This window comes from Aquarana catesbeiana, linkage group LG06, assembly GCF_042186555.1.
Source record: "Aquarana catesbeiana isolate 2022-GZ linkage group LG06, ASM4218655v1, whole genome shotgun sequence".
Classification (NCBI taxonomy): Eukaryota; Metazoa; Chordata; class Amphibia; order Anura; family Ranidae; genus Aquarana; species Aquarana catesbeiana.
Genome location: NC_133329.1, coordinates 413,060,383 through 413,084,329, shown reverse-complemented (window position 1 = coordinate 413,084,329; position 23,947 = coordinate 413,060,383). Strand labels below are relative to the sequence as shown.

Here is a 23,947-nt window from a genome sequence, read left to right as displayed (position 1 = left end):
TTTAGCTAACCTTACGTTGAAAGTTAAGCAGGTGCAAGGGGCAACATATTGTGGTAGGCAGTAAATTCAGTGATTTATTTAAACCTTAAAAAAACTGTGTCCTAAGAAATCTTATCAAATGTTTTAAGAGATGAAAAAAAAAATATTGTGCACTGCCTACCACAGGATGGTGCCCTTTGCACCTGGTCAATATGGTTGGCTTTTTTTCAGTCTTAGGCCTCATGTACACTGCTGCTGGTAAACGGACGTTCGGAGGCAGTTGGCTGCTTTTTTTTTTCAGCTGCCCCTGAACTCATCCAATGTTATCATATGTGTACATGTACACAGGTTCGTTTACTGTCGTTTTTAGGCAGTTGCGTTTATAGGCTTCTCTTTGAAGGCAAAAAATGAGTTCAGACGCCAAAGTTTCCGACGGTTCAAACGCAAAAAGCTGCTAAACACAGTACCGGCATTATTTTTCGAGGTTGCAAACCAGCCAGGAGCTGAAATGATTCAGTCACCCTTATCTGAATGGTGTGGGAACCTTCAGATAAGGGTGACTGAATCATTTCAGCTCCTGGCTGGTTTGCAACCTCGAAAAATAAATAAATAAATAAATGACTGGATGTGTCCTCTCAAAACCATACTTTGGAGTTCGTCCTTTTGAAGCGTGATCACTTGTCCCTTGGGGTCTACCTTCCATCCACTGCTCCATCCACAGATTACTTCATTGCGGCTAATCCCTCACCATGCCTGTTTGACCCATGTACTATACGGTACATACGTCCACCTTATCTGAAATCGGGACGCTCCCACCAGATATGCTGCTTTCCTCGACTCAGAGGACATCATTACAGTGGTTCCAGTCTAGAGGAGTCACCTTCGGAGACCCTGGACCTCTATTTCTATCCGGGAGAACCTTCCATATGGTTCCCTAAGCCTATTTGATTCGGTGTCATTGGCATTCGAAATCCACCTGCTCCGGTAAGAGTATTTTCACCTTCTTTACTACAAGTGTTATCATCGTATGTCAGAAGACTTCCTCAGTCTTATTGGATTTGCCATCCATCTTACTGTTTGGACTTCATCACTTTCTTTATATACACAATGAACTGGATCACACCTTTTTATCACTGAACTTTGTTAGTTCACACATATGTGTCTTTTGTTAGCGCTGCATTTTTTTACATTACCTTATTTGAATTCCATTCACATTCTAGTGTAGCTGCTTGCTATTTTATTTTGTTTTTATTGGGTCAGCGCAGTTATACCTTTCACACTTAAGTATAATTTAAGAAAAAACATCTCTTTTAAAAAGGAAAAAAAATCCCCCTCTCCCTCCTAAGAACCCTCTCTCCCCAAGCAAAGATTCCCACTGTAAAATATCTCCCTCTCTCAAATATCCCCCCAAAAATGAAACCCCCCTGTCTCTATACCGACCCCCCAAGCAAAAATATCTCCCACAATCGGCACCCTCTCCCCCAGCAAAGATTCCTAATTATGAAGAAAATCTCCCTTCATCCAATCAAACTCCCTCCCCCAAGCAAATCCCTCCCATTAACCACCCCCCTGTGAACTTCTCTACAAGAAACTCCCCCCTTCTCCACAAGCAAACCCACCCCCCTTTCCTTAACCCTCCACCAAAATAAACTCCCCCAGGATGGAATTCTCACTTCCTCCTTCCCAAAACAGAAAATGAATGCTTCCCCACTTACCAGACCTCAGATTCAGCATGGCACAGAAGAAGGAAAACTTCTGCATCCCCAGTCTCCCTTCAGCTGTGTCATATGATACCTCGAGGAGGAGTCTAGGAGTTCCCTCATCCATGCACTGTCAATTTCCGGCATCTGAGACCTCGCAGTAATTTCATGCTTTTCAGGGGGACCCCTTATTACACTGAGGGGGTAGGGCATAATCTACTGTACTGATGCTGAGGCTAAACAGCAGGGACTCTGTGCATTTTGCCAGGGTGCTCTGGGGGGGGGGGGGGGGGGCAACCCCCCCCCCTTATCTATGTCCCTGCCCTCCAGCACACCCCAGCACTCCTTGCTATAAAATACATTCAGTGCTGGAGGTGCCGGAAACTGCGTTCCCCCGTGCTCCTGGTGGAAAAAAAGCCTTGTCTGCAAATATAGTAAATTTGAATGGTTTAGTATATGAATTTTGTATCTCAAGGACTGGACAAAGGGCATATGAACACCAGTTGTGGTTGGAAGAAAAGATTATCCTTTCACTACTTTGTGAATTGATTCTTTGCAGAAAGTTGGCCAATTCCAGTTTTAACGCCCAACCCTTTGCTCAAGTAATTGTTTTAAAGAAATTTTCTTTATACAAACCTTTATATCTGGATCTTCAGTCCAGTCATATGACAGGTCCTCTACTTTTGGGTCCTGAATGCCACAGTGAATGGCGCTATTTAATGAGATGGCTCTCTAGGGCATTCTCCCATGAGTTGTTAGCGGTTTCATGACACACCCCTGAGGGACATGTCCTTAATGCCCTGAACTCACAGGAACTAGCTTGAATAACGCTGGGTGTCAATCAATCAACACTGGAACATGGAGAGCACGTAGCACAGCGTTGAGACATAAAGTACTGCTTGGCAATTTTTTTTTCTGCTTACTACAAAAATACAGTATATTCTGGTAATTAAAAAAAAAAACTAATTATCAAAACTAATTATCAAATAAAGACCCATTTTTAAAAAAAAAAAAAGGTGTTAATATAATTTTGGTATGAGCTGGAGACAAATCTGAAGAAGGTGGAGGGGATTGGGGTCTTAAATTTGAAATCCACATTTGCAACCCACTGATGGGTCCTTGGTAGGACAAATTCTTGATCAAATAAAATTTAACCTTCTTCAAGCAGGGAATGTCTAAGACATGGGTCTGGAAACTATGACATTCGCTCTGTTATAAATAAGATGATGCCACGGGTTGTGTGAGAATGTCTATGTGATGCTAGATGTGTGTGAGAGTGTTCAGCTGATGGGGAGGTGTGTGAGAATTGTGAAGGAATGTGATGTAGATAATAATAATAATAATCTGAAAATGTCTATTTTCCTATGTGCATACATATTTTTCTCCTTACTCATTATATAAGTATACAGATTTGCTCTGTTCCTATATTTTTCTCAAAATGGCGGGTACCCCCTACATCCCACACATCAGAAGAACGCAGAACTGAAGATAAAACCAAGGACAGCCAAACCTCGTTATGAAGATTCTCCATCTTCTTTTCTATCTTAACCAATGAGATGTACCTATTAGACTAACATAACAATGACGTATTTGTGTATAAAACATTAGCACCGCCTTGAATAAATTAGAAGTGTAAAAAGTAACGGAGCTGAGCGTGTCTCAGAGTGTTTACTTTTATATGCATGCATAGCCACACTTTCCAATTAGAGACAGCAGCAGATAACCTTGGGCTCGATTGGAGCTCTTAATCATTTCCATAACAGCTGGTGCCGAAACCCGGGACCTCAGGCTACAGTTGAAGTCAGACCGCGATAAGGATTCAAGCGTTAATTGAAAGATGAGAGGGGGGTTTGCGCAGCCCTAACAGTACCGGTAAGTTGATTTATATTCTTACCACTGTACGACTTTCTTATCTTTCGGTTGACGGCTGGATTCTGTCGGTATGCTGAGACTGTCTTAGAGGCAGGTATTTCCTCGCCTGAGGTTGTTTTAACGAACCTGCCAATGGGTTTCTGCTGACTGTATTTTTTGTTCACTGTCTGCCATTCTTTGGGCTACGAAACTTAGCAGTCTAAAAGTGCTACATGTGTGTATGTGTGATCTCATCTCCAGATGAGCTGTCGGCCTCTGGGATGAGGTTTTTTCCCTTGTAGCAGACGTTTATAGGACGGTTTACTCAAGGTTTGTCGAACCTCTGAGGGATATCTCAGCTGCTGGAGCCCCCCGCAGTCTGAAAGTGTTACAGATGTCTCACCCCCAGATGAGTTGTCGGCCTCTGGAGGGAGAGGTGTAACAGACGTCTATAAACGGGTTAATTTTTGCAGGGTGGTCTGCCCTTGTGGTTATCTTAGCCTGCTGAAATTTTGCAGTTGGAAGAGTGGCAGGTGTAATGTCCTGTCGTGAGTGTATTTGTGGTTTACTGTTTGCTATACACAAGAGGGGTTGGGGTGAGGACTGGTTAAGGTCGGAGGGGGGGCTGCCCGGGGGATCTGTTGGGTCGCGGGCCGTAGCTCCCCATTACCCCTGATGTGTTTGTTCTTGTTCTGAGATTAACCGTACATTACAGGGTTATAGCAGACAGTAGCAGCTAGGAGCGCAGCCTTATGTGCTCCCACCCAAGGAATTTGTTGATAAGGAGCACTGAGAAGAATATTAACCCCTTGGTTGTACGTATTCTCCTCTCAAGCCGTTAGCCGAGAAACAGAGAGAGAAAAGAATGTGATATTGTGAAGAGGAGAGAAGATGTTGAAATAGTTGACAAAGTTGAAAGAAGTGGCGAAAGTTATGTTGCTAAAGAAACAGGGAGAAAAATCCTGTGTGATAAAGAAAATTGGATAAAGGAAGTTAAGAAAGATGGCGATTGTATTATGTATGTGTATCACAGAGTTGATGATACAGTATGTGAAATTACCACGCTATGTTGGAACTTGAAACAAAAGGAGGGGAGGGACAGCACTGCCCTCCGTCTAACAACCACTCCTTTCTCACCACCCAAGCACAACCCACTGTGACAACTCAGCCCGGCGGCCATCTTAGTGCACCCATGCCTTCACTTTCTACTCAGCCCAGGGCACTTCCTGCCGGCGGCCATCTTGGTACACCCAATAAGCTTAAACAGCCTGTACCCAGCCCTCCCTGTTTTAAACCAGGATGGTTCATACCACACATCTGTCTTCCCCAATACGGAAGCATCACATTCCCAGGCCGGATATGTTAATGATGAAGAAGCGTCTGAGTGGGAAGCCCAACAACAGGCAGCAAGGCCACCCACTGATTTAATCAAAGCAGGACATGTCTTTTGGCTAGTCATGCAGACGGCCTTCAATGATGCCTGCCTGACAAGTGCCACTTCCTACACCTCAGGCGTGGAGTTCTGTGCACAACTCCACGACTGGGCAAAGGAGAAGTTGACGGATCAGACCACCACAATCCAAGATATTACCCAAGATCAAGGGGAGTCTGAAGAAGTATCATGCTAGACTCGTACAGGCCTTTGATGATCTGAGTTTCTCCCACTATGAAAAGAGACACACACGTTTCCTGCGTGGGAGTGGATGGGGTGCCCCGCTCCAGTCCATTTGTTGAGCCACTCCAAGTGGGGACATTTCCTGATTTGCTTGCCAGATTTGTGGTGTCCTCTACATGTCTCTTGAATCTACTAGGAGCTGATGTGTTGTCCAGACTACAGGCCTCAATCAGGACACGCCTGAAGGGGGGATGAAGTTACATACTCCCCTATGTTTAGAAGACTCATCTGCTTTGTGTTTTTTGCCTCTCCTGATGACACTTAATGAAGCAAAAACTTCAAGTTCAATACTGCAGGAAGTACTTGACAGAATCCCTGCGTGCCTATGGTCCACAGGACCGGAAGACAACGGTCACTTAAAGGTGCCACCAGTTTCAGTCAAGCTAAAAGAGGGCGCATCATTGCCCCGGAAACCACAATAACCCCAAGAAGAGAACCCCTAAAAGAGAACCAGGTACCTGCGGTGGATGCCTTTGACTGCAAAGTACCTCACAGAGGTGGACCTTACAAACGCTTTCTTCAGTGTCTACCCACACCCCTCCTGATGGTACCTTTTTGCATTCATCCACGGAAAGAAACGGCAACATACCTAAACAGTTGTGCCGCAAGGGGCACAGAACTTTCCAAGCCAGTTTGCAAAAGTTATGGCTATCATCCTTGACACATGACAAGAGGAACACCCGGAAGTGATTCTCTTCCAACATGTTGATGACCTTCTCCTTTGTGCAGCTGACTTACCCCCTGTTGAAGTCACCTCAGAAAGCCTGTTGTGCTATCTTGCCAACCAGGGGTGCAGAGCCTCAAAGCTCAAATTGCAGTGGTGCTCATCACCTGTCATTTTCCTTGGACACTGTTTGTCCCAGGGGTCAAGACACCCCACTGAAGACAGGGTGCAAGTAATCTCTGATATCCCACTGCCACAAGGCCAGAAATCCCTTCATGCCTTCCTTGGACTAATTTCCTAATGCAGAGCATGGATTCCAGAAGCCTTCCTACTGATGCTCTGCAATCAAACCCTTCCAGATGTCTCCTGAAGAAATATCTAAGTTTGAGGCCCTCAAGTGTGCCATCTCGGGCGCTAGGGCTTCCAGACTACGACAAAACGCTCAAGCTCTTTGTATCCGAACGTCTGGGACATGCTTCAGGTGTACTCACCCAATCACACGGCATCAGCCTACGCCCCATAGGATATTATTCCTGTCGGCTGGATGCGGTAGCAAGAGGAGGCCTATTGTGTCTGCGAGCTGGCTTTGCTACACAAACCTTGCTTGACAAAACTTTGAACTTGGTCCTCGGACACTGCCTCGTTCTGCTTGCTCCCCATGACTTTGTTGCCATATTCAACCAAGATCCAGCCGAAACACTTGTCCACTACCAGACACTTGAGACTCCTGTGTTCCCTCCCACTGGACAGCATTACTCTATTAAGTTGTCAAACACTGAACCCCACCACCCTTCTTCCACTTCTCGAGGGGGGAAAGAAGGAGGAGCCAACATTCATATGGACTCAAGATATGCTTTCAGCATTGCCCATGATAATGGTGTTATCTAGGACAGAGGATTCCTGACGGCTGCAGGAACACCTGTGAAAAATTGATGCCTTGCTTCTCCCAACCCAAGTGACTATTATGAGTAAAAGCACACGACAAAATGAACTCAAAGGAAGCTCGAGGCAATCATCTAGCCAATTCAGCTGCCAAACAGACAGCTGGTGGTCGACGGGAAGTGGACAGCAGGGTGGTAGAAGAAGACCATCCCGTGCTTACCTTACAGACTTTCCCAGTGGACAGAGATTATCTAAAAGAACTACAGGAAACAACAAGTCCGGATAAGAAGGAAAGCTGGAAACGGAGAGGAGCAACTCTCAGAAATGGACTATTCGAGTGCAACAAGAAGCCTTGTCTACCCAGGAGTATGTACCCAGCCGTGGTGCAATGGGCACATGGAGCTGCCCACTTGACAAAGACTTTTATGAACTCTCTTATCAACAAGTGTTGCACCAAGAGTTACTCCACTGACCGACAACTTCTGCAGATAATGCATTATCTGCACCAAATGTAACTCAGGATGCACAGAAAAAACACAGAAGAATCACCTGGCAAAAGCCCTATACCCCATTCCAGAGGATGCAAATTGATCATTCTCAAGTGCCAAGAAGTGGCAGATTCGAAAACGCCCTAGTGGAAGTGGTCATGACTGCCAGGACCACAGCTAAGAAACTACTGAGTGAGATGGTATGTAGATTTGGGGTCCCAGAGGTGATATTGAGAGATCAGGAACCAGCCTTAACAGCAACCCTTACAAAAGAGATTTGGGCAGCACTGGGGGTTCAGTTGGCACTACACATCCCATACCACCCTCAAAGTAGCGGGAAGGTAGAAAGGATGAATGGGACACTAAAGAAAAACATAATGATAAAGATGGCCCAAGAGACTAACATGAGTTGGCCAGACAGTTAGCCCATTGCCCTGTTCAGTGTCAGACACACCCCCGGGGGAAGCATGCCCTATCACCTTATGAAATTTTGTTTGGTTCAGCTCCCAGACTTGGTTGTTACTTTCCACAACATTAATGGGGCGTACACACGGTCGGACTTTTAAGCTACAAAAGTCCGACAGCCTGTCCGACAGACTTTCGACGGACTTTTGGCGGACTTTCGACGGACTTGCGGCTGACTTTCTAAGGAACAGACTTGCCTACACACGATCACACAAAAGTCCGTCGAATTCTTACGTGATGACGTACACCGGACTAAAATAAGGAAGTTCATAGCCAGTAGCCAATAGCTGCCCTAGCGTGGGTTTTTGTCCGTCGGACTAGCATACAGACGAGCGGATTTTTCGACCGGACTCGAGTCCGTCGGAAAGATTTGAAGCATGTTTCAAATCTAAAGTCCGTCGGATTTGAGGCTGAAAAAGTCAGTTGAAAGTCCGGGGAAGCCCACACACGATCGGATTTCCAGCCAGCTTTAGTCCGTCAGCGTCCGTTGGACTTTTGTAGCTGAAAAGTCCGACCGTGTGTACGCGACATTACAGTTGCAGTCTGATGTGTTGACTAATTATGTAACCACATTATCACGAGAATTAACCTGAATGCATGTCCAGGTGTTTTCTTCCATTCCAGATCCTGAATTAGATACAGGAACACACCAACTACTGTCTGGAGATACTTGAGCCAAGCTATGATGGTCCATTCCAAGTTTTGCTGACCACAGCCACCTCAGTCAAGTTGGCCAGGAAGAACACCTGAATGCACGCTTATCACTGCAGGAGAGCGTGTTTTCGGGTGCTGCATATCCTTTTTCTGTTTGATCTAGAGGGAATCTGGACCAGTGAATGTGCCCTTGTAAAGGTCATTATGCCCCCCCCCATATCCTAACCAAAGATACTCCTGATACATACACTGACCCAGCACACAGTCAGAGGAGGAAGCGAGCAGCTCTCTCTGGAAGCTTTGACCCTCATGTATACATAGATGTCATAAGGGTTACAAGGGGGGTCCCTGATGAGTTTAAAGCCAGGGATCAGGTAAAAGCTGGTTTTGAGTCTTTGATCCCCATAACAACTGTCAGCAAGAATGTAGATTGGATTAACTACATGTCATGGTTATGCAATAGAGTTTGTCGATCAGCATACCTGTCTCCATGTGTTCATCTCTAGAGACCAGCTGACCCTCACCTGACTGCTTTTGTAACCTCTCCTCTAAGCATGGCCCCACCCCAGGCCCTATCAGGGAACCCTATATTAACCTGTGCAATGCAAGCCAGCAGTGCTGATCAACCATTGTGTGTTAGCCTCTGTGTGTACTTGCTGTGTTTCCTACATCTGATTCCTGTTACCGACCTTTGGCTTGTCCCTTACTTTCCTTGTAGTTCCAGCCTGCTGCCTCCTTCCTCTTCTCCTGTAGTCTACCGTGAGCTGTGAGACCGTGGGGGCCGCGACCTGGAGTCCATCCTTACCATTAAAGGCTCTGGTGAACACCTGCTGGCTCTTAGACTCCGCACCCTGGGGAATCTATGCTCTAGCTCCCAGTGGGATCTGTGTCAGTGATCCAGTAGACCTGCTTCCTGAACCTCCCAGGGTTCAATCCGCAGCAGTCAGCCGTATGGTCAACTACCTTGCGGTGCACTCCTGATCCCAACGGTGTGCATCTGTCACCCAGCCTCTAGGTGACCTGACACTACACATATAACCAACAGAGATTTGTAAATTACTCTAAAGATGCCCTCCAGGGAATTGCTGACCGGTTATCCCCCACTTCCTACATGACATTCCAGGACCTGATGGCCTTAAACATGGTGCTAGCTGGGAAAGGAGGTGTTTTGTAAAATCATAGGAAAAAATGGGAACCTGTTGTACATACATTCCTGATAATACTGGCCCAAATGGTAAGGTTACTCTAGCTATAAAGAAATTAGAAGATCTGTCATTGGAGTTGAAGAAGAACTCAGGTATCACAGACCCATGGGATCAATACTTTAGCTGGATGAGTGGGTGGCAGAAGGTGCTCGCCCAGATACGGGTAAGGGTATTAATAATCCTGGTTCTTTTAGCCCTGATTGTATGCTGTATTCTACCTTTCGTAAAAAGTTAATGAGCAAGGCTGTAGACAATAGCACACCTACATTTCTCCACCAAGAAGAAGAGGACCCCCTTATGATGGAAGATGACAAACCCTTCACTCCTCTACAGTCACTCCTTGTCCATAATCTCACAATCCTATAGGGTTTTAGGGATAGATAGCGCCTGACTGCACCTCTCCAGCTGTATTGAGGAGGATAGTGAACAGTTGCTGCCCAATTCTATATACAGCCTAAAAGAGTTGCTGAGGAGAAGGGCCAGGCTAAAGTGGGACCTTTAGTATTAGAGACAGAAAAGAGAAAATAGCCATTTTAGGGGGGACTGTGAAGGAATGTGATGTAGATAATAATAATAATAATCTGAAAATGTCTATTTTCTTATGTGCATACATATTTTTCTCCTTACTCATTATATAAGTATACAGATTAGCTCTGTTCCTATATTTTTCTCAAAATGGCGGGTACCCCCTACATCCCACACATCAGAAGAACGCGGAACTGTAGATAAAACCAAGGACAGCCAAACCTCGTTATGAAGATTCTCCATCTTTTTTTCTATCTTAACCAATGAGATTTACCTAGACTAACATAGCAATGACGTATTTTTGTGTATAAAACATTAGCACCGCCTTGAATAAATTAGAAGTGTAAAAAGTAACGGTGCTGAGTGTGTCTCAGAGTGTTTACTTTTATATGCATGCATAGCCACACTTTCCAATTAGAGACAGCAGCAGATAACCTTGGGCTCGATTGGAGCTCTTAATCATTTCCATAACAGAATGTCTAGGTGATGGGGAGGTGTGTTGGAAAGCTCAGGTGATGGGGATGTATGTAAATGCCCAGGTGAATGCCAGGAGGTGCAAGAATGCTCAGGTGATGAGGGGGTGTATAAATGCTTACGCGATGATAGGAAAGAATGCAAATTGCAGAGTGTATTGAATTACCTTGATGATCTTCATCAGACACGACTTTTCAAACTCTGTTTGGACTTTAATGTACTCTTCAGATTTCGGCACCAGCTGTACAACTTCCATACTACTGTTCTTCATCTCCATCCAGTGTGATGGCAAAGACTTTTGTTCTGCAATGTAAATGGTCAGTGAGAATAAAGCAGAAATCCTATCAAAGAGCTAATTATAAATCTGAAATATACAGTATATGAGATGTGTTCTTCCCCCGACACAGACTCGTCACCAATTCTCCTTCTGTCACACATGTGCTTTATTGTACTCTGCAAGTATGTGGAGCCAGCGTCCAATCTACCTCAAGTCAGATGACCATCCTGGGAGATTGGACCAGCCGGGCTCAGGACATTTCTGGTATGGATCTAAGTTTTCTTCTCCACATAGGCGTTCACCTTATGCTTCTGATCCCTTCATTATGTGTGAAGGATTTGGGAAGGATCTGGTGAGCAATGTTTGAATATGACTTGGCTCTTGAGTCACAGCATGGTCTATTCTCCTTCATCTGGACTTCTTTTGCATTTGAATGCCAGTAAGAAGCATATCAAACACAGCAACCTAAACTGATGTCAAGACCTCATCCTTTCTCTTTCAAGATCACTAATTCACTACATAAATCCTCACAAACACCCTCCAAAAAGACTTCCCAGAAGGTTTTTTTTACTCACAAATGTGTGTGTATGAGAGGTGATAACTCCCTATTCATGGCCATGCTTCTGGTCCAGGGTCAACAAGCTCCTATAGGTGTGATGGTTAGGTGTTCAAAAACTTTTACCCATTTAGTGTCTAAAAAGTTCTATTTTTTATAGTCACACCCATTCTCTGACTGTCAGTATTATGTTTTTCAGGATGTATTTTTTTTGTCTATGACTTACTAAGAAGTGAAGGCATAGGGTGACCTTAACATCAAAAGAACTACAGTACCTACCAAACAATGTTAGCACCCATATTCCACACTTTACTACATCATTTGGTCAACATCGCTGGCTATGTGTGTAAAGTGCCCGACCCCATCATCCTAATCCTGGCTTCACTCCATAATGGGGTTCTGGCCTGGAACAAGCTTGCAAAATGGGACTTTTCAGACTTTTTTGACAACATGCTTGTTTCATATCAGTTGTTTGCTAGGGAATAAAACCAGGATTGTGATGGGAACCCTGAACTAATTTTTAGTGATATTGTCTTTTACAGCCCCCTCCTCTCCCTCAGTGTAACCCACGTAGTTTTGAAACTTACCTTCAGTCCTGCTATGAAGATCTTTATGGTGTGGCCCCCCAAAACATTCTTTGCTTGAAAAAGGTCCAGGCCAGGCCCAAACCCTATTGCACCACCGGGCCATGGTCTTCATCTTAATGGCTGATTTGTACCCATGGAGGACACAGCCATCCAGAGGGTAACCTATGTGGCTTCCTGCTGAGATGATTTACAAGCAAATGCTTTGTGGAGCATCACAAAGATCTCTGGAGGAGGCTAAAGGAACAGTTTACCCCTATGGGTAGCAGAAGGGGGGGAATATAAAAGAAAATTTAAAAAGTCAGCAATGACAGCTCCCTTTTTATGTCCTCACAGGTTCACTTTAATGATGAAAATAGAATTACCGTGTTTATCATTTCGTTGAAGCTCCACGGAGTTCCCTTTGGGATCTTTTGCAGTTTTCAGTTCTACAATCACTGTGTATTTTGCCCCATTAATAGAAATATGTATACTTTGTCTTTTCTCGTTCATGGCCTTCTCCAGATCCGCGTTTGTCATTTTGTCAAATGGAACAAATTTGCCTCCGCTGAGGTATCCCCATTCCACTAGATTACTGTACAGCTCCGCCTCCCGCTCTCTCATCTTCTTATCTCTCACATTCTTGATCATGTCTTGGATTTTTTTACTTATTTCCAGGACATCTTTGGACAGGCCCAGCACTTTGACGGTGGAACCCGGTGACTCAAAAATAACAGTAACTTGGTAGGTCTTCTGAAGCTGGCGCAAAGCCTCATGGTTCTTGTCATCAAAGTCCTGGATACAGTCATCTGTGATGATGTTCTCGTACTGCTCCTTCATTATGCGATCGCGGAGCCAGACCTTCGTCTTATCCACGGCGTCCTGACTTTCCGCACACAGCTGGATAATAGCCGGCTCAATGTTTTCTCTGAACTCAAAAACATTGGAATCCTCTTCTTCATCTTCCTTATTACTTCCTGTCACATAACTCACAAGGTCTGTTTAAGAGGCAAAAAACAAATGTATGTAACTGGACTCTGTAGGAAGAGTCACACCAGGTTGACATAAGGACTTACTGATGAGGTCACTGTAGACCATATCATCCAATCAGAAATAAGCAGTTTATTTTAATAGGGTGGTGCATAGTGCAGTATCAGCCAATGAGATAAAAAAAATTTGTAGGCTGCTCAAAACTTGCCAACCAACAGAGGTCAGACATGATCTGTATAAAGGTATCGATACTTACATTTCGCAAATCCAGACAGCCAGGAGGATTGCTTTGCTGCAGCAGATCCGGCCTTCACCTTCATGGCATTGAGGAAATCATCTACAATTTGCTGAAGCGGAGTGATCAGTTTCACCATTAGAACTGATTTGGGTGAGTTATGGCTAACAAATTCCGTCACTGCATCTAGTACGGGTTCGGCTACCACATCGGAGGATACCATTCCCAAACCTGCCAATGATAAGTGGACGTTACTACGTAATCATTAATTATACATATAGACTCTGTGTAGCCTTACCAGCCTGGAACTGTATTAAAAAATGTATGTCATGTACATATTAAAAACAAGATCTACATCATCACAGGCAAGGCCACTGATAAGCCAGTACAACCAACCCTGTTTTACCAGGCCCGGCCAGCAGAGGGGGCCGTGCAGCTTTAAAGACAGTTCAGTGGAGAAAAAGAAAAAAACGCTTTCTAATTTACACCCCGCTCAGCCGCTCCTACTGGCTTGGGGGGTGTTGTGTTAATACCATGGGCATAGAATAAAGAGGTGCAGGAGTTGCCATAGCAACCCTGTATTTAGCTCCAGGGGGGCCTGGCTCTCTGCGCCAGACCACACCCCTCCGCTGCTCTCATTGGTTGGAGGAGAGAAGTCTGAGAATTAGCAGCCCGGGACAGGAGCTTCTGAGGTAAGAGACACTACTGTACAGGATAACAGGCGCTCTGACACCGCATCTGGCCTGCCAGCACTGACACAACACAAACAGTCAGAAAAAAGTTTTGTAATGTAAACGATCCTAACACCTCCTGAGGGGGCCCCCTCCCCCCACCAACCTGAAATGGGGACTGATGTTGAGAGGTGCTCTGATGTGATGGAGGGGGCTCTGATGTGATGGAGGGGGGCTCTGATGTGATGGAGGGGGGCTCTGATGTGATGTAGGGGGCTCTGATGTGATGATGAAGGGGGCTCTGATGTGATGGAGGGGGCTCTGATGTGATGGAGGGGGCTCTGATGTGATGGAGGGGGCTCTGATGTGATGGAGGGGGCTTTGATGTGATGTAGGGGGCTCTGATGTGATGGAGGGGGCTCTGATGTAATGGAGGGGGCTCTGATGTGATGGAGGGGGCTCTGATGTAATGGAGGGGGCTTTGATGTGATGTAGGGGGCTCTGATGTGATGGAGGGGGCTTTGATGTGATGTAGGGGGCTCTGATGTGATGGAGGGGGCTCTGATGTAATGGAGGGGGCTCTGATGTGATGGAGGGGGCTCTGATGTAATGGAGGGGGCTTTGATGTGATGTAGGGGGCTCTGATGTGATGGAGGGGGCTCTGATGTGATGGAGGGGGCTTTGATGTGATGTAGGGGGCTCTGATGTGATGGAGGGGGCTCTGATGTGATGATGAAGGGGGCTCTGATGTTATGGAGGGGGCTCTGATGTGATGGAGGGGGCTTTGATGTTATGGAGGGGGCTCTGATGTGATGGAGGGGGCTCTGATGTGATGATGAAGGGGGCTCTGATGTTATGGAGGGGGCTCTGATGTGATGGAGGGGGCTCTGATGTGATGATGAAGGGGGCTCTGATGTTATGGAGGGGGCTCTGATGTGATGGAGGGGGCTCTGATGTGATTTAGGGGGCTTTGATGTGATGAAGGGGGCTCTGATGTGATGTAGGGGGCTCTGATGTGATGGAGGGGGCTTTGATGTGATGTAGGGGGCTCTGATGTGATGAAGGGGGCTTTGATGTGATGAAGGGGGCTCTGATGTGATGTAGGGGGCTCTGATGTGATGGAGGGGGCTCTGATGTTATGGAGGGGGCTATGATGTGATGGAGGGGGCTCTGATGTGATGAAGGGGGCTCTGATGTGATGAAGGGGGCTTTGATGTGATGAAGGGGGCTCTGATGTGATGAAGGGGGCTCTGATGTTATGGAGGGGGCTATGATGTGATGGAGGGGGCTCTGATGTAATGGAGGGGGCTCTGATGTAATGGAGGGGGCTTTGATGTGATGGAGGGGGCTCTGATGTAATGGAGGGGGCTCTGATGTAATGGAGGGGGCTTTGATGTGATGTAGGGGGCTCTGATGTGATGGAGGGGGCTTTGATGTGATGTAGGGGGCTCTGATGTGATGGAGGGGGCTCTGATGTAATGGAGGGGGCTTTGATGTGATGTAGGGGGCTCTGATGTGATGGAGGGGGCTTTGATGTGATGTAGGGGGCTCTGATGTGATGGAGGGGGCTTTGATGTGATGTAGGGGGCTCTGATGTGATGGAGGGGGCTCTGATGTAATGGAGGGGGCTCTGATGTAATGGAGGGGGCTCTGATGTGATGGAGGGGGCTCTGATGTGATGGAGGGGGCTCTGATGTGATGGAGGGGGCTCTGATGTAATGGAGGGGGCTTTGATGTGATGGAGGGGGCTCTGATGTGATGGAGGGGGCTCTGATGTGATGATGAAGGGGGCTCTGATGTTATGGAGGGGGCTCTGATGTGATGGAGGGGGCTCTGATGTGATTTAGGGGGCTTTGATGTGATGAAGGGGGCTTTGATGTGATGAAGGGGGCTCTGATGTGATGTAGGGGGCTCTGATGTGATGGAGGGGGCTTTGATGTGATGTAGGGGGCTTTGATGTGATTTAGGGGGCTTTGATGTGATGAAGGGGGCTCTGATGTGATGAAGGGGGCTTTGATGTGATGAAGGGGGCTCTGATGTGATGTAGGGGGCTCTGATGTGATGGAGGGGGCTCTGATGTGATGGAGGGGGCTCTGATGTGATGGAGGGGGCTCTGATGTGATGATGAAGGGGGCTCTGATGTTATGGAGGGGGCTATGATGTGATTTAGGGGGCTTTGATGTGATGAAGGGGGCTCTGATGTGATGAAGGGGGCTTTGATGTGATGAAGGGGGCTCTGATGTGATGTAGGGGGCTCTGATGTGATGGAGGGGGCTCTGATGTGATGGAGGGGGCTTTGATGTGATGTAGGGGGCTTTGATGTGATGTAGGGGGCTCTGATGTGATGGAGGGGGCTTTGATGTGATGTAGGGGGCTTTGATGTGATGTAGGGGGCTCTGATGTGATGTAGGGGGCTCTGATGTGATGTAAGGGGCTCTGATGTGATGAAGGGGGCTCTGATGTGATGTAGGGGGATCTGATGTGATGTAGGGGGCTCTGATGTGATGGAGGGGGCTTTGATGTGATGTAGGGGGCTCTGATGTGATGTAGGGGGCTCTGATGTGATGAAGGGGGCTCTGATGTGATGTAGGGGGATCTGATGTGATGTAGGGGGCTCTGATGTGATGGAGGGGGCTTTGATGTGATGTAGGGGGCTCTGATGTGATGGAGGAGGCTCTGATGTGATGATGAAGGAGGTTCTGATGTGATGGAGGGGGCTCTGATGTGATGGAGGGGGGCTCTGATGTAATGTAGGGGGCTCTGATGTGATGTAGGGGGCTCTGATGTGATGAAGCGGGCTCTGATGTGATGGAGGGGGCTCTGATGTGATGGAGGGGGCTCTGATGTGATGAAGGGGGCTCTGATGTGATGGAGGGGGCTTTGATGTGATGAAGGGGGCTCTGATGTGATGGAGGGAGCTCTGATGTGATGGAGGGGGCTCTGATGTGATGGAGGGGGCTTTGATGTGATGTAGGGGGCTCTGATGTGATGGAGGAGGCTCTGATGTGATGATGAAGGGGGCTCTGATGTGATGGAGGGGGCTCTGATGTGATGGAGGGGGGCTCTGATGTAATGTAGGGGGCTCTGATGTGATGTAGGGGGCTCTGATGTGATGTAGGGGGCTCTGATGTGATGAAGCGGGCTCTGATGTGATGGAGGGGGCTCTGATGTGATGGAGGGGGCTCTGATGTGATGGAGGGGGCTCTGATGTGATGGAGGGGGCTCTGATGTGATGGAGGGGGCTCTGATGTGATGAAGGGGGCTCTGATGTGAAATGGGGGACTCTGTCCATTGTTCTACTGACTGAGCCCCCCCTTCTACATCTTATGCCAGTTATTCTGAATTTGCTGCATACTTGAATATAATGCACATACATAAACAGATTGTAAGTTTACAAAGTAAGACATGGCACCTCTTGGCATAATTAACCGCTTCCCACCAATCTCAGCCCTTTTGCTGGATCTTAAGACAAGGGGTGGGGCCAGGGGAGGGGTTGATGGTGGGGCTGAAGGGGGCCCCATCATGTAGGCTGTACGGGGCCCCATGGTTTCTATCAGCGGCCCTGATCACAGGCTCCATACCACTGACCATCAGATATTGTATACATGTAATGGAGGTGATAGTGATGGAAGGTTGGTGGTATAATGTTACTGGGGGAGTTGGTCATTCAGTGGCCAGGGCAAAGATGAGAAACTGTGCCCCCCCTCATGGCACCCCACAACCCCCCCGCCCGTGAGACATCCCCAACGCCAAATCTCTTCCATTTGGGTAGCCAAGGAACACTGCAGCAAACTGAAAAGTTTAAGATCAGTGCACAAATAATCGGCTACCAGTGGTGAAGAAAAAAATGGCCCTGGGTTGGTCGTGTCACTGGAAGAAACACTATTACAAAGCCTCTCCAGTACAGAGATCCTTACATTGGTGATCAGTGGGAAGAATGTTCCTTACATTGGTGATCAGTGAGAAGAATGCTCCTTACATTGGTGATCAGTGGGAAGAATGCTCCTTACATTGGTGATCAGTGAGAAGAATGTTCCTTACATTGGTGATCAGTGAGAAGAATGTTCCTTACATTGGTGATCAGTGAGAAGAATGTTCCTTACATTGGTGATCAGTGAGAAGAATGTTCCTTACATTGATGATCAGTGAGAAGAATGTTCCTTACATTGGTGATCAGTGAGAAGAATGTTCCTTACATTGGTGATCAGTGAGAAGAATGTTCCTTACATTGGTGATCAGTGAGAAGAATGTTCCTTACATTGGTGATCAGTGAGAAGAATGTTCCTTACATTGGTGATCAGTGGGAAGAATGTTCCTTACATTGGTGATCAGTGAGAAGAATGTTCCTTACATTGGTGATCAGTGAGAAGAATGTTCCTTACATTGGTGATCAGTGGGAAGAATGTTCCTTAGATTGGTGATCAGTGAGAAGAATGTCCCTTACATTGGTGATCAGTGAGAAGAATGTTCCTTACATTGGTGATCAGTGAGAAGAATGTTCCTTACATTGGTGATCAGTGAGAAGAATGTTCCTTACATTGGTGATCAGTGAGAAGAATGTCCCTTACATTGGTGATCAGTGAGAAGAATGTTCCTTACATTGGTGATCAGTGAGAAGAATGTTCCTTACATTGGTGATCAGTGAGAAGAATGTTCCTTACATTGGTGATCAGTGAGAAGAATGTTCCTTACATTGGTGATCAGTGAGAAGAATGTTCCTTATTGGTGATCAGTGAGAAGAACGTTCCTTACATTGGTGATCAGTGGGAAGAATGTTCCTTACATTGGTGATCAGTGAGAAGAATGTTCCTTATTGGTGATCAGTGAGAAGAATGTTCCTTACATTGGTGATCAGTGAGAAGAATGTTCCTTATTGGTGATCAGTGAGAAGAATGTTCCTTACATTGGTGATCAGGGTTGCACTCATAGAGACTGCTAAAAATTATCATTAGCGCATTGCTGCTGGCTCTTCCATGTAGCACGGACCCCAGAACTATGCTGGTACTATCATATTGGAGGTCAATCAGCCACGGAACCCCTAGCATCTTCTGGAGGAACCCTAGTCTTCCACCAAACCCTGCCTAAGAATAGTTGCTCTTGTAGTTGGTATAGAACACAAGGTCTCCTGTGTTTGTGAGTGTTGTGCGTTCTTTTGATGGCCGATCGGGTCACTGGAATAAAAGCCATCAATTTGTTTGAAAGAAGACAAACAGTTCAGTGATTTCTATGACCGGGGAGATCAGGCTTTTTCTGGCATTTTTTGTTTACAAGTTTAAATCATTGTTTTTTTGCTAGAAAATGACTTCTAACCCCCAAACATTATATATTTTTTTTTTAGCAGAGACCCTAGGGAATAAAATGGCGATCGGTGCAATTTTTTATGTCACACGGTATTTGCGCAGCAGTTTCGCAAAATACATTTTGTTGGAAAATCTACACTTTAATGAATAATAAAAAAAAAAACACAATATTTACCCCAATTTTTTGTAAGATGATGTTACGCCGAGTAAATACGTACCTAGCGTGTCACGCTTTAAAATTGTGAACGTTTGTTGAATGGCGAAAAACTACGACACTTAAAAAAAAAGTGTGGGGGGGGGAGACCCTGGAAAGCATACAGAGACACTCCCTGACCTTCGTTCTATGTTACCAACCTGATTCCATGGCAGAGAACACGATGGATGTATTTTTCTTCGTCTCGCAGTCTTGGAGAATGTTTCTCACACTTTGTTTCAGTTCATCCGGTTTAGATGTGTCGGAGATGAGGATCTTCTTCACTGGAGTTCCTCCGATGTCCGGCAATTTGTTGGTTTCTGTCCAGGAGGAAATGGATGATAGAATCAGTGTTGAGGCCAAGACACAGTTGGATATAGTTTGTGATACATTTTTATTTGCATCAACAGGTACATTTTCAGGACAACCTTCAGAGGTGTCCACCCCCCTCCTTCTTCTAAGGTCCAAGCATTACCACTACACAACGGTTTAGAAACATAGGGGCCAATGCACTAACATTTACCGCATGTGATAACATGGTCACGTGACTAATTTGGATAAATGATTGCATGCGGTAAATAAAGTTCAGTTCACAAAAAAAAACACAAAAAACAATAATGCGGTATTTACCGCAAAATGAAAAATGTGCCGGTAAATATCGTCACAAAGCATTTGGTGAACTCTTAAGTTCAATTCACAAACAGAACAGAGAGTAAAAAAAATGCAATATTTATCACTAGGGTTTTGCTGGCGGTATCACATGTGGTATTTGTCAGAAACATCCTGGGGGTCCCCCCCCCCCCAATAACTGGTTGCTAAGGAGCAGCCTGGGAAGCCAGCCACAGAGTCCTTAACAATGGATGACTTATCAACTGACAGCTGAATGTAAAAAAAAAATGCTGTCAATTAAAAATTATTAAAAAAATACAGTGTGGTCCCCCCCATGTATACCAGGCCATTTGGGGTGGGGGGAGAGAGCGCACCCCCTCCTGAACCATACCAGGCCACATGCCCTCAACATGGGGGGTTGCTTTGGGGCAGGGGGGGGCTCTGCCCCTCCCAACCCAAAGTACCTTGTCCCCATGTTGATGGGGACAAGGGCCCCTTCCCCACAACCCTGGGCTGTGGTTGTGGGGGTCTGCGGGCGGGGGGGCTTATCGGAATCTGGTAGCCCCCTTTAACACGGGGGCCCCCAGATTCTGCCCCGCCCATGTTAACAGATTGCTGACCAGTGCATGATGATATACGTCAGCACAATGGCACGGCTGCGCAAATGGGCTTACCTGTACGTCCCCTTTAAGACACGGCATTGTGGGCGTGCGCCCGCCGTGTACTCCGTGACTGTGCCCGCGGTGTCCTGGAGTGGAAGAATGGGGAGATGCCTTTTGTAAACAAGGCATTTCCCCGTTCTGTCTAGTGACATGACAGGGATCTACTGCACTCTGTCATTGGGAGCAGTGATCTCTGTCATGTCAGTGGTAGCCCTTCCCCCTAACAGTTAGAATCACTCCCTAGGACACACTTAACCCCTTGATCGCCCCCTAGTGTTTAACCCCTTCCCTGCCAGTATCATTTACACAGTAATCAGTGTATTTTTATAGCACTGATCGCTATATAAATGACAATGGTCCCAAAATAGTGTCAAAAGTGTCCGATGTGTCCGCCATAATGTCACAGTCACGATAAAAATCACAGATCGCGATTAATAATAAAAATGCCATAAATCTATCCCCTATTTTGTAGACTCTATAAATTTTGCGCAAACCAATCAATATACGCTTATTGCAATTTTTTTTTTTTTTTTTACCAAAAATATGTAGAAGAATATATATTGCCCTAAACTGAGAAAGAAATTAATTTTTTTTATATATTTTTGGGGATATTTATTATAGCTAAAAGTAAAAAATATTGCTTTTTTTTTCAAAATTGTCGCTCTTTTTTTTTTGTTTATAGCACAAAAAATAAAAACCGCAGAGGTGATCAAATACCAATAAAAGAAAACGGAAAATTTTATACTCACCTTTTCCGTAATTTTCCTTTCCTGACGCATCTTCATGGCAGCACACGCTGGGTTGTGACTCCGCCTCCACAACCTGACAGGATTGGTTAGATATAAAAATTGAAGAGAGATCCCCCCCTCTATTTTCTGTATCTATCATCTAAGAATGGGTGGGTTTCTGTGTGCTGCCATGAAGATGCGTCAGGAAAGGTGAGTATACAATTTTCCGTATTCCTGACGCCTTCATGGCAGCACACACTGGGAAATAATTCGCGAGTTTCACATCTAATGCATGGGGTTCACCTTGATTGTTAGTAAAAGATGGAAGGATGATGTCCTGATTATAATGAAATGAGGATGTTACTTTGGGGATGAAATGGTCCAAAGATCTTAGTACCACTCTATCAGGATAGAGGATTAGATAAGATTCTGTTATCATTAATGCTTGTAACTCAGAGACTCTTTTCGCCGATGTAATGGCGATAAGGAAGGTTAACTTCAAAGTCAGGTTCCATAGAGAGGTTGACTCGACCGGGTAAAAAGGAGAGTTTGACAGTGCATCAAGTACTATTGATAGGTCCCACGCCGGGAATGTCGTTTTTTTCGGAGGTCTGATCTTCAGGCATGCTCTCATGAACTGGATTACTAGGGGGTGTAATGCCCATCTAATGCCTGTTTTTGCGGATAAGGCAGATACATGAACTTTAAGGGTACTTGAGCTCAGCCCTTTATTAATACCCAATTGGAGGAACTCCAGAACTTGCGGGGGTTCTGGTGATATTGGATTCCAGTTCTTTTGTTGGGCCACCGAACAAAACCTTCTCCAAATTTGTGTGTATGTTTTGTTAGTGGCGTTCTTTCTGGCCTGCAGAAGTGTTGAAATCACTTCTTGTGAGCAGCCTTGCTCTAGCAGGCGAGTCCTTCCAATTTCCATGCCGTCAAGTGTACCTTCTCCGGGGCTGGATGCAGGAATTGGCCCTGGGATAAGAGGTCTGATGTTACCGGGAGAGGCAGTGGTTGCTGCAGGTTGAGTTGCAATAGAGTTGTGAACCAAGGCCTCAGCCAGAAAGGGATTACTGCTATTACCGTAACCGATGATCTCTGGAGTCTGGATAGGAACCTTGCGATTAGGGGAATGGGTGGAAATATGTATCCCAGCTTGAAATTTCACAGGTGGATCAGGCAGTCTTTTCCCTCGGCCGAGGGGAAGGTTGCTGTGGACAAAAATCTCCAACATTTGGTGTTCACAGGTGTAGCCACCAAGTTGATCTCCCCAAGTCTCTGTAAGAAGAGAAAAGGCCTGCTGGTTCAATGACCACACGTTGTTCAAGAGAAGTTCTCTGCTTAGATAGTCGGCCAACATGTTTTGTGCTGCCGGAACATACACTGCCCTCAGGTCTGCCAGATGTACTTGTGCCCAATCCAAGATGGGACGAACTTCCTCCATTAGAGTGTGACTCCTGGTACCTCCTTGCCTCTGGATATATGACTCCGCAACTCTGTTGTCCATCGGAATCAGAACGCTCTTCCCAGGTATGGAGCAAAAGCCATAAGCGCCTGAAAGGCTGCTTTGTGTTCCAGTATATTCAAAACTATACTGTGAGCTTGAAACTGCCACTGACCTTGGGCTGCTTGGTCTTGGTAATGAGCTCCCCATACTTTCTGACTGGCAACCAATGTAACTTCCGGCTGTGAAGGGATTATAGGCTTGTGCCTCCTGAGGTTGCTGAAATGTGTCCACCACCACATTAATTGTTTCACGTATCTGTGAATGTAAATTGTCTGAAGCATTGATGCTCCATTCCATTGCCTCAGAAGGGAGTTTTGCAACACTCTCATGTGCCACTGGGACCACTGAATCATGGGCAGAGTTGCAGACATGGATACCAACTCTGGCCGGTAAACATGTTGCTGAGATTAGTCTCTGTATTTTCTGAATTAGAGGCATAATTTTTTCCTGAGGAAGCTGTACTTTGTTTAGATTGGTGTCCAATTCTGCCCCTAGGAATACCATATTCTGTGTAGGCTGTAGTTTGCTCTTTTGCCAATTGACTAACCAACTGAAATTTCGCAGGGTTGTCAGTAGGATCTCCCGGTGCTGGATCAAGATCTGGCGACTTTCTGCTAGAATAAAACCCAATGAACCCCAAAACAAATTAAAAATGTATCAAAACAGTAGATTATGTATATGTGAACAGTATGCTAAAATAATATCACCACCTTAAGATGTATCAATAGGATACAAAGAGGAAAGTATAAACATTATAATCTATTATATAATATTGTGCTATGAATCAGAAAAACATTCAGTATATAAATGTTTTACAGTATGTGAAAATATGTCATCACCTTAAAGTGTATCCATAGGATACAAAATAAAACACAAAAATATAACACATACCTTTGGTAAAGGTCCTGGGAGCCGACGAGATGCCGAATGGTAGGCACTGGAATTGGAAGTGATGGTGGTTGATTGAAAAACTGAGACATTTTTGAAAGGCAGGATGTATTGGAATGTGTAGATAAGTGTCCGACAAATCTACGGACAGCATCCAGTCTTTTAGATTTACTGCTAACAGTATGGACTGGAGGCTTTCCATC

General features: G+C 45.8%; 2 protein-coding genes across 3 annotated transcripts in view; both read right to left on the bottom strand.

The window, feature by feature from the left end:
• Nucleotides 1–23,947, bottom strand: part of LOC141147296 (protein mono-ADP-ribosyltransferase PARP14-like) — a 421,364-nt gene that overhangs the window by 135,221 nt on the left and 262,196 nt on the right. The gene's annotated exons all lie outside the window — the stretch shown is intronic.
• Nucleotides 1–23,947, bottom strand: part of LOC141147298 (protein mono-ADP-ribosyltransferase PARP14-like) — a 242,929-nt gene that overhangs the window by 135,116 nt on the left and 83,866 nt on the right. The window contains exons 11-14 of one of the 2 annotated variants that reach the window (XM_073634507.1): nt 19,509–19,667; nt 13,205–13,414; nt 12,345–12,956; nt 10,729–10,865 (exon numbers count right to left, since the gene is read on the bottom strand). In XM_073634507.1, coding sequence (XP_073490608.1) covers nt 10,729–10,865; nt 12,345–12,956; nt 13,205–13,414; nt 19,509–19,667 — 1,118 coding nt within the window. The remainder of the gene's footprint in view (nt 1–10,728; nt 10,866–12,344; nt 12,957–13,204; nt 13,415–19,508; nt 19,668–23,947) is intronic. The other variant, XM_073634506.1, reaches the window with a different exon arrangement.